This window comes from Otolemur garnettii, unplaced genomic scaffold (genome assembly GCF_000181295.1).
Source record: "Otolemur garnettii isolate 467f Iridium unplaced genomic scaffold, OtoGar3 scaffold00210, whole genome shotgun sequence".
NCBI lineage: Eukaryota > Metazoa > Chordata > Mammalia > Primates > Galagidae > Otolemur > Otolemur garnettii.
In genome coordinates, this window is record NW_003852605.1 from 174786 (window position 1) to 185828 (window position 11043).

At 41.6% G+C, this 11043-nt stretch overlaps 1 protein-coding gene across 6 annotated transcripts in view; it reads right to left on the bottom strand.

The window, feature by feature from the left end:
* The window catches only part of IPP (intracisternal A particle-promoted polypeptide), a 45422-nt gene that overhangs the window by 20818 nt on the left and 13561 nt on the right, over nt 1-11043 (bottom strand). For 5 of the 6 annotated variants that reach the window (XM_023507856.1, XM_023507852.1, XM_023507854.1 and 2 more), the window contains 4 exons: nt 10563-10718; nt 6828-6995; nt 4014-4151; nt 1750-1872 (listed from right to left, as the gene is read on the bottom strand). In XM_023507856.1, the coding sequence (XP_023363624.1) occupies nt 1750-1872; nt 4014-4151; nt 6828-6995; nt 10563-10718 (585 nt within the window). The remainder of the gene's footprint in view (nt 1-1749; nt 1873-4013; nt 4152-6827; nt 6996-10562; nt 10719-11043) is intronic. The other variant, XM_023507855.1, reaches the window with a different exon arrangement.

Genomic DNA, 11043 nt, shown 5'->3' on the forward strand with positions numbered 1-11043 from the left:
TGTTGTTTGGCGGGTCCAGGCTGGGGATTCGAACCCGCCACCTTAGGTGTACGTGGCTGGCGCCTTAGCCGGTTGAGCTATAGGCGCCGAGCCATATAAGAAATTTTTAGGGTCGGGCGCAGTGGCTCACTAGCACTTTAATCCTAGCACTCTGGGAGGCCAAACCAGGTGGATTGCCTGAGCTCACAGGTTTGAGACCAGTCTGAGCCAGAGTGAGACCCCCATCTTTAAAAATAGCCAGGCAGCTCGGCGCCTGTAGGACAGTGGTTATGGCACCAGCCACATGCACTGAAGCTGGCAGGTTTGACATGGGCTCGGGCCAGCTAAGCAACAATGACAACTGCAACAAAAAAAAAACAGCTGGGAGTTATGGTTGGTGCCTATAGTCCCACCTACTCAGGAGGCTGAGTCAAGAGAATTGCTTAAGCCCAAGAGTTTGAGGTTGCTATGAGCTGTGACGCCACAGCACTCTACCAAGGGTGACATAGTGAGACTATCTCAAAAAAAAAAAAAAAAAAAAAAATTAGCTGGGCATGGTGATGTGTGCCTGTAGTCCCAGCTACTCAGGAGGCTGAAGCAAGAGGATCTCTGAGCTGAAAAGTTTGAGGTTGCTGTGAGGTATGATGCCATGGCATTCTACCCAGGGTGACAGAGTAGGACTCTGTCTCAAAAAAAAAAGAAAAGAAAAAGGAAAATACACACATAGTATATGCATTTTTTTCTATGTGGAATGAATTACAATGTACTTTGTTTTTTTTTCTCAACTATTCATAAAGAACTTATGCAATGTACTTTGTAAAAAAAAAAACACAACACTGAAAAAGCCTCTTAAGTAGAGATTGTGAAAATTGCTTTTGATATTCCCTCACTTCTTAGAAATATTTACTCATCTAGATGGGGCAGGCACAGTAGCTCATGCCTGTAATTTTAGCACTTTGGGAGGCTGAGGCAGGAGGTTTACTTCAGGACAAGACTTTAAGACCAGAATGGGCAACACAGTGAGACCCTTGTCTCAAAAAAAAAAAAAAAATTAGCTAGGGTGGTGGCACATACCTATAGTCCCAGCTAGTCCAGAGGCGGAGGCAAGAGGATCACTTAGCCCAGGAGTTTCAGGTTGTGGTGAGCTATTATGATGCTACTGCACTCTAGCCTGGGTGACATTTCAACAGCTTATTTTGCTAGCCAGGTATTTGTGTTTATCTAAAATTGTTAATTCCAGTTTTGTTTATTTTGGAAAATATCAGTTACATTGACAATACAGAAATCAATGAGAGATAAAAAGCAGAAGCTCTGTAATGCTAATGTCAGTCATTCAGTATTAACAGACCTAAAATATACTTTTATGAAAATAAAGCCTCAAACTTGAACAGTTTCTTCAGAAACAATACAGGATATGTGTGTGTATACACACACACACACACACACACACACACACATACATATATATATTTTTTTGATACAGAGTCTGATTTTGTTGCCCTCAGTAGAGTGCCATGCCATCATAGCTCACAGTAAGCTCAAACTCTTGGGCTCAAATGATTCTCCTACCTCAGCCTCCCAAGTAGCTGGGACTACAGGCACCTGGCCATTTTCAGAGACTGGGTCTCGTTCTTACTCAGGCTGGTCTGACTCCTGGGCACAAGCAATCCACCCACCTGGGCCTCCCAGAGTATTAGGATTATAGGTGTGAGCCACCTCTCTCAGCTTCAGAAACTATATTTTGAGGGAAAATATGTCTAAAGTGATTACCTTGCATTTCACAGCACCCAAAGTAATAGCGTGACACAGCCATGTTGCCAACTATTTCCCATTTATTTTCATCAGGATCAAATCGTTCAATGGTGTTTCCTATCTCAGATCCAACCCATCCACCTGTAACCAAATAGAAAAATGTTTTATTTCTGAGCTAAAGGAATCAAAGACCTTAGTAAAGATCTAATCCAAATACTTCATATTAGGAAAGTATATCACATGGAACAGAGAGGTTATTTGTTCCAAAATCATATAACAAATTAGAATTTGGCGATGAATGGAACTCATCTTTTAATTCCCCATTTTCACTAGAGACTAAAACAAAATAAACACATAACTTAAACATACTACATTGGAAATAGGGTATTTTGCAAAACTACTTTTTTTTTTTTTTTTGTAACACTCTTACTCTGTGTCCTGGGTAGAGTGCCGTGGCATCATAGACCACAACAACCTCAAACTCTTGAGCTCAAGAGATCCCTTTGCCTCAGCCTCCTGAGCAGCTGGGACTATAGGTGCTCATCACAATGCCCAGTTATTTTTAGAGACAAGTTCTTCCTCTTGCTCAGGCTAGTACAGGCATGTACAGGCATGAACCACCAAGCCAGGGCCAAAACTACCTTTTGAAATGACTTCTACATATTCAGAATGGTTCCTAATCAAAGACACCTCTAAGTCTAATTAAAGTATACTGTGTATTTAGTATAATTTCAGAAACTTCAAAAAGGTCCATCTCTGTGACATTTCCTTAACCACTCTCCAATTATTGAAATCAAAACTTTTTCCCGATAATTTTAGATGTAACTACAAAATGAAAAATTTTTATTTTATTTTTTTGTAGAGACAGAGTCTCACTTTATTGCCCTCGGTAGAGTGCCATGGCATCACAGCTCACAGCAACCTCCAACTCCTTAGGCGATTCTCTTGCCTCAGCCTCCCAAGTAGCTGGGACTACAGGCGCCCACCACAATGCCCAGCTATTTTTTTGTTGCACTTTGGCTGGGGCTGGGTTTGAATCTGCCACCCTTGGTATATGGGGTCGGTGCCCTACCCACTGAGCCACAGGTGCCGCCCCAAAATGAAAATATTTGTGGGAGTAATCAAACATAAGGTTAAATTCACACTGGGTTAAGTCATATTTTTCCCATAATAGGTTTTGATGGGGGGAGGACACGAAGTCTCATACAGTGAATTGAATAAAGAGTGATAAGGAAAACATAAGGGGTGCTGGGGAGGCTGTGTGGGCTATGTCAAGTTACAATTTTCCCTAGGAACAACCTTGTTTGTAACATTTATTATACTGATAATCAAAGAAGTAGAATCACTTATTCAAAATTATTTACCGAATCTGCAACAATGAAAATAATTTAGTGCATAACTTCCTTTTGGTAGCTTTAATTTTTGATATGCATTTTCTTCTACTAGACATAATTAAGCCACTATAGAAAGTGGTAGAAATGTTATGTACTTAATTAAAATTAAACATGAGATTTAACTAGTCAGCTAAAGTGTTTCACTGGACATCTCATCTAATTTTATCTCTGGTAATACAATTTTGAGAGTAAGAATTATAAGAGCTGATGAGTGCATGTATAGCAGGCTCCACAAGTTTGTGATGCCTTGCACTGGTCAAGAACAACCTGCAGGATAGTATGAGCAACCAGCAGGTTGGCTGGTTGGAGGTCTACCACCTGCCTCACCTTGCCCTGACCACAGGTGCTCATGTCTTCCTAGGCCATGGATAGACAGCCCAGGGGTACTCCCTCTATCCTCATTTCCCTGTTCACCCTCTCCCCAAAAATCCTACCCAGCCTCCTCTCCCACTCCTTGCCAGTCCCCAAAGCATGTGGATTATAAAACAAGCCAGTTGGCTCGGCTCCTATAGCTCAACCGGCTAAGGCGCCAGCCATGTACACCTAAGGTGGCGGGTTCGAATCCCCAGCCCGGACCCGCCAAACAACAATGATGGCTGCAACCAAAAAAAAAAATAGCCAGGCGTTGTGGCGGGTGCCTGTGGTCCCAGCTACTTGGGAGGCAGAGGCAGGAGACTCGCTTGAGCCCAGGAGTTGGAGGTTGCTGTGAGCTGTAATGCCATGGCACTCTACCCAGGGGGACAGCTTGAGGCTCTGTCTCAAAAAAAAAATAAATAAATAAAACAAGCCAGTTTTAAGAAAAAGAATTTACAAAAGGAGGGAAGGAACATCTCTAAAATAATCAGAACATGAGAATTTAAATATCTTTAAATTGAACAACATAATTACCCAAAGCATAGATAGCCCCATAACACACACACACTCCTAAGCCACAGCGGGGATGATTCATTGAAGCTACAGTTGTCCACTGTTTAGTAACTGGATCATAGCATTCAGTACAGTCAAAAATCATCGAATCCTTTTCACCTGAGTTAAATTAAAGAAACACATATCAGAAGGTTTAGTGAAAAATGCTAATAGACTAGCACCATAATACAATATTCAGTAGTATTCTCTATTGTTAGAAATATAATCATTACATCTGATTTTATACTATTCATTAAAATTAATTTGCTTGGCAAGCATTATTTTGGATCTATAGCACTGTCATTTATTAAAGGCCACCTACAAACAATTTTCCCATTATCTATTTTGTTTTTGAGACAATCTCACTCTATCACCTAAGGTAGAATACCTTGAAATAGAGTCTCACTCTGTCACTTTGGTGGTGTCATCATAGCTCACAGCAACCTCAAAATCTTATTAGGCTCAAGCAATCCACCTGCCCTGGCCTCCCAGAGTGCTAGGATTATAGGTGTGAGCCAACATCACTGGCCCCTAATTCCCTTTTTTAAAACAGATTTAACAAACTGATTCTAAAATTTTTATGAAAAGTACAAAGGGCCTAGAATAGCCAAGTACTCCCAAAAAAGACTAATGAGAAAGAAATAACCATATCCTATATCAAGACCTATGATAGACTGGCTCGGTGCCCATAGCACAGTGGTTATAGCACCAGCCACATACACCGAAGCAGGCAGGTTCAAACCTGGCCCAGGCCAGCTCTACAACAATGACAACTGCAACAAAAAATAGCTGGGTATTCTGGTGGGCACCTGTAGTCCCAGCTGCTTGGGAGGTTGAGGCAAGAGAATCACTTAAGCCCAAGAGCTTGAGTGTCGCAGTACTCTACTGAGGGCGACATGACACTCTGTCTCAAAAAAAAAAAAGACCTATGCTAGAGCTATAGTAATTGAGATAAAAATAGACAGACTAATGGAACAGAAAAGAAATTTCAGGAACAAAGACACACATATATGATTACTTGATAGATGACAGAGTCAGCTCTGCAGAACAGTGGGTAAACAATAGTAATTTATGCTGGGAGAATTGGTTACACCTTGGGAGAAAAATGAAACTGACTAATTCCCTACTTTGTATTATCTATAAAAACCCACGTCCAGGTAGAATACTAACATAAATGTAAAGGGAAAAACTATAAAATTCTGTAAGAACATAAAAGTAGGAATATCCTTAAGACTTTGGAGTAGGGTGCAGAGCCTTTGGCTCAGTGAGTAGGGTGCCGGCCCCATATACTGAGGGTGGCAGGTTCGAACCCAGCCTCAGCCAAACTGCAACAACAACAAAAATAGCCAGGCATTGTGGCAGGCATCTGTAGTCCCAGCTACTTGGGAGGCTGAGGCAAGAGAATTACCTAAGCCCAAGAGCTGGAGGTTGCTGTGAGCTGTAAAGCCATGACACTCTACCGAGGGCAACAAAGTGAGACTGTCTCTAAAAAAAAAAAAAAAGACTTTGGAGTAGGGAAGGATTTCTTTTTTTTGCCAGGGCTGCATTTGAACCTGCCACCTCTGGCATATGGGGCTGGCACCCTACTCCCTTGAGCCACAGGTGCTGCCCAGGGAAGGATTTCTTTTTTTTTTTTTTTTTTTGAGACAGAGCCTCAAGCTGTCCCCCTGGGTAGAGTGCCGTGGCATCACAGCTCCAACTCCTGGGCTCAAGCGAGTCTCCTGCCTCCGCCTCCCAAGTAGCTGGGACCACAGGCGCCCGCCACAACGCCCAGCTTTTTTTTTTTGGTTGCAGCCATCATTATTGTTTGGCAGGCCCGGGCTGGATTCGAACCTGCCAGCTCAGGTGTATGTGGCTGGAGCCTTAGCCACTTGAGTCACAGGCACTGAGCCGATGGACTTTTTATCTATCCTTTTTATTTTTTTTGAGACAGGGTTTCACTTTGTCACCCTCAGTAGAGTGCCCTGGAGTCACAGTTCATAGGAACCTCAAACTCCTGAGCTCAAGCAATTCTCTTGCCTTAGCCTCCCAAGTAGCTGGGACTACAGGCACTTGCCCCAACACCCAGCTATTTTTTGAGATGAGGTCTTGCTCTGGCTCACCCTGTCTCTAAAAATAGCCAGGCATTGTGGCAGGTGCCTGTAATCCCAGCTAATAGGGAAGCTGAGGCAAGAGAATTACTTGAGCCCAAGAGTTTGAGGTTGCTGTGAGCTGTAATGCCATGGCACTCTACTGAGGGTGACAAATGAGACTCTGTTTCAAAAAAAAAACAAAAGTTTTTTTATCATACAATACTGATCTGATTTTTGGTGCCACATTTTAGAAACAACTTTTCATTAAAACCATACTTAAGTTTTTTTGAGACAGAGTCTCAACCTGTCACCTTTGGTAGAATGCCACAGCATCATAGCTCACAGCAACCTCCAACTTTTTTGGGCTCAGGTGATCCTCTTGCCTCAGTTTTTATCTATTTTTAATAGAGATCGGGTCTCACTTTTGCTCAGGGTGGTCTTGAACTCGTGAGTTCAAGTAATCCATCCACATCGACCTTCCACAGGGCTAGGACTATAAGCGTGAGCCACCACACCTGGCCTCATACTTAAATATTGTGCCTTGTAATAAATCATAATATACATCTGGTATGCAATACTCAACATCTTTCCTTTTTCTTTCTGTCATTCATTTATTACATCAATGTTTATTGAACCCCACTATACATATGTATACCACATAGCAATATGTATAAGGCATATAAGATAATGGTTAGCTAGACTAATAAGACATTTTTATTATTACCTCCAATTGCGTAGACCATCCCTCCTAGAACTGCTACTCCCAGTCCACATCGAGCCTGATGAAGTGAAGACACAGTGGTCCAATACTGACTAAAAGTGTCAAAACGTTCTACACAGCTTAGGGCTCTGCTATCACTCCAACGACCTCCCTGCAACCGAGTATATCCACCTAAACAAGAGAAGGAAAAGAAGTACAAGGAAATCCTTTAATACTGGATTTAGAAATGGTAGTAATAAGCAAAACCTAGCCCTCTATATCTAAACATTAAGCATAACTATTTTTTTTGAGAATATTACTATGTCCTCCCTCAGTAGATTGCCGTGGTGTCACAGCTTACAGCAACCTCAAACCCCTCTTGGGCTTAAGCGATTCTATTGCCTCAGCTTCCCAAATAGCTGGGACTACAGGTGCCTACCACAACACTCAGCTATTTTTTTGTTGTTGTTATTGTTGTTTAGGAGGTCTGAGCCAGATTCAAAACCTCCAGCCTCAGTGTATGAGGCCAGCACTCTAACTACTGAGCTATGGGTGCTGACCCATTAAGCATAACTATTATGTACCAAGAAATAAATGCTTTAGAGCTTGCAATATGTACAATATGTTGCATAAATATATGCATATTATTCTTGGCCAGGCATGGTGGCTTATGCCTGTAATCGTAGCACTATGGGAGGTCAAGTGGGAGGATCACTTGAGGTCAGGGGTTCAAGACCAACCTGAGGAAGACTGAGACCCCCATCTCTACTAAAAATAGAAAAATTAGACAGTATGGTGGCACATGCCTATAGTCCCAATCCACTTGGGAGGCTGAAATAGGAGGACCACTTGACCCCAAGAGTTTGTAGTTACTGTGAGGTAGGCTAAGGCCATAGCACTCTAGACTGGGCAACAGGGTGAGACACACATATATTTATATCAAATTAAAAAATATATATATATGTATATATGTAGGATAACAGCATGAGCCACTGTACCTGACATATATATATACACATATACATGTATATATACACATACATATATATTATATTGTGCCTGAATATATATATGCTTGTTATCCTAGTAGTCTGGGATGCCCAGGTGGGTGGATTGCTTGAGCTCACAAGTTTGAGACCAGCCTGAGCAAGAGCAAGACCTCATCTCTAACAATATATGTTGTTAGACAGGGGTTGTGGCAGGCATCTTTAGTCCCAGCTACTTGGGAGGCTGAGGCAAGAGAATCGCTTGAGCCCAAGAGTACAAGCTTGCTATGAGGTATGACACCATGGCACTCTACTGAATGAGACTCTGTCTCAAAAAAAAAAAAAAATATATATATATACACACACACACACACACACATACACATATATATGGAGAGAGAGAGAGATGAAATTCTTAGATGTCCCAATTCCTGAAAGATTACAACTTAAATGCAGTGAGATGTTAACCTCAGTGTTTTATCACCTGCTCTTGGTCATAATAGAATATTTTTAGCAGATAAAGAGCTGGGCACAATGGCTCTTATTTCTAATACCAGCATTTTGGGCAGCTGTGTCAGGAGGTTTGCTTAAAGCCAGGAATTCAAGACCAGCCTGGACAACATAATGAGACCCGACCCTCCCTCTACGAAAAATTAGCTGGGCATGGTGGTGAGTGTGCACCTCCAGTCCCAGTTACTAGGAAGGCTGAGAGAGAAGGATCACTTGAGTTCAGGAGTTTGAGGCTGCATTGAGCTATAATCATGCCAGTGCACTCAAGCCTGGGTGACAGAGCAAGACTTTGTCTCAAAAGAAAATAATAATAATAAAAGAATGTTAAATAAAATAGGCACTGCTGATCCATCTAGTTGGAAAAGTTTCATTATGACCCTTCCCATTAGTGTCTTTTTCAATTAAAAATAGTGGGTAGAAATCTTTACTTTGACTATACAGAGGCCAGGTACAGTGGCGCATTCCTGTAATTCTAGCACTCTAGGAGGCTGAGGTGGGCAGATTGCTTAAGCTCAGGAGTTTAAGACCAGCCTGAGCAAAAGTGAGACCCTGTCTCTACTAAAATAGAAAAATTAGGCAGACATTGTGACATGCAACTGTAGTCCCAGCTATTTGGGAGGCTGAGGCAAGAGAATCACTTAAGCCCAAAAGTTTGAGATTGCTGTGAGCTGTGACGCCATGGCACTCTACCCAGGGCAACAGAGTAAGACCATGTCAAAAAACAAAACAAACCTCAGCGCCTGTACCTCAGTGAATAGGCACTGGCCACATACACTGAGACTGGCAGGTTCAAGCCTGGCCTACCAAACAATGACAGGCTCCGCGCCTGTAGCTCAGTGGCTAGGGCGCCAGCCACATACACCTGAGCTTGTAGGTTCAAATCCAGCCCAGACCTGCCAAACAACAATGACAACTACAACCAAAAAATAGCCGGGCGTTGTGGCGAGCACCTATAGTCCCAGCTACTTGGGAGGCTGAGGCAAGAGAATCACTTAAGCCCAAGAGTTTGAGATTGCTGTGAGCTGTTACACTACAGCACTCTACTCAGTGCAACATAGTGAGACTCTTTCTCAAAAAAAAAAAAGAAAAGAAAAAAAGACTATACAGCCAATTAGCAAAAATAAAGTTGGCATGTACCCCAAAGCTGTCTATTTAAATATTATATAGGGCAGTGCCTGTGGCTCAGCAGGTAGGGCGCCAGCCCCATATACCAAGGGTGGCGGGTTCGAACTCGGCCCCAGCCAAAGTGCAATAAAAAAATAGTGAGGCATTGTGGCGGGCACTGGTAGTCCCAGCTACTCAGGAGGCTGAGGCAAAAGAATCGCTTAAGCCCAGGAGTTGGAGGTTGCTCTGAGGTGTGATGCCACAGCACTCTACCAAGGGCGATACAGTGAGACTCTTGTCTCTAAAAAGAAAATAATAATAAATATTATATATATAATTATATGTAAATTATAAATTGTATCTTATGTAAAACTATACTATATATAAAGCTGGATAATTTTTCACTCTATACATTAAATATTGATAAAGTTCAATGCTTTTTGAAAAAAATGAAAAGAAGTTTTAGTATATTCCTTTTATATTCCTAAAGATCATCATGTACAACTATACTTTAGAGATCACTGGTTCCTGTCAGCCCTAATGACCATCTAAGACACTGTGAATATTTCAAAATTTTGACATTTTCCATATTTTTCAAAGAATTCAAACATTTAACTTTTTTTTTTTTAATTTGTTTTGAGACAGAGTCTCACTATGTCGCCCTGAGTAGAGTGCTGTGGCCTCATAGCTTACGGCAACCTCAAACTCTTGGGCTCAAGCGATTCTCTTGCCTCAGCCTCCCAAGTAGCCGGGACTGTAGGCACCTGCCACAACAACTGGCTATTTTTTGCTGAAGTTGTCATCATTGTTGCTCAGCTGGCCTGAGCCAGGTTCAAACCCACTAGCCTCAGTGTATGTAATCATTGTGCTATGGGCACCGAGCCTAAGCATTTAACTTTTAAAACAGTGTTTCTTTAGTTAGTTATTTGATGATAACTAGGTAATCTAAGAACCCACACACATCAAATGGGTAGCTATTTATTTTTAGATGTGTTGACTGTAATATATGAATACAATTTATAAATCCATAGCCTGTATGTGAAATTAAATATGCCTCTTTGACACCTGCATATTCTGACATGTACAGTGGTAACAAAATATTAAAAGGCTTGGTCCTGAAAATAAAGGTAATTTCTATTACTTTTTTAAAGGCTCTTACCTACTGCATATAGGTACTTTCTTGCTTTCTTCCGAGGTCGAACTTTAGATGGCTGCAGGAAACTACAGAACTTATTCTCTTTGGGAGACTTGCACACTTCACAGTACTCTTTCAAAAGTGTTTGCAATGCAACACGAAGATTAAAATCAAATACTCCTAAAGCAATGTTTAAAAAGACAATGCTTGAAATAACTTTTAAATGATAGTGAAAGAACATGTTTCTATAAAGACATATTTAATAATCAAGAAATAAAATCTCACCATTAGACAGTGGTATTTATTTCCCAAAACACTAAATATTAATTTTCTCATTCCTAGCAAATAATATTTTTTTTTTTTTTTTTTTTTTGAGACAGAGCCTCAAGCTGTCCCCCTGGGTAGAGTACCGTGGCATCACACTCACAGCAACCTCCAACTCCTGGGCTCAAGCGAGTCTCCTGCCTCAGCCTCCCAAGTAGCTGGGACCACAGGCGCCCGCCAC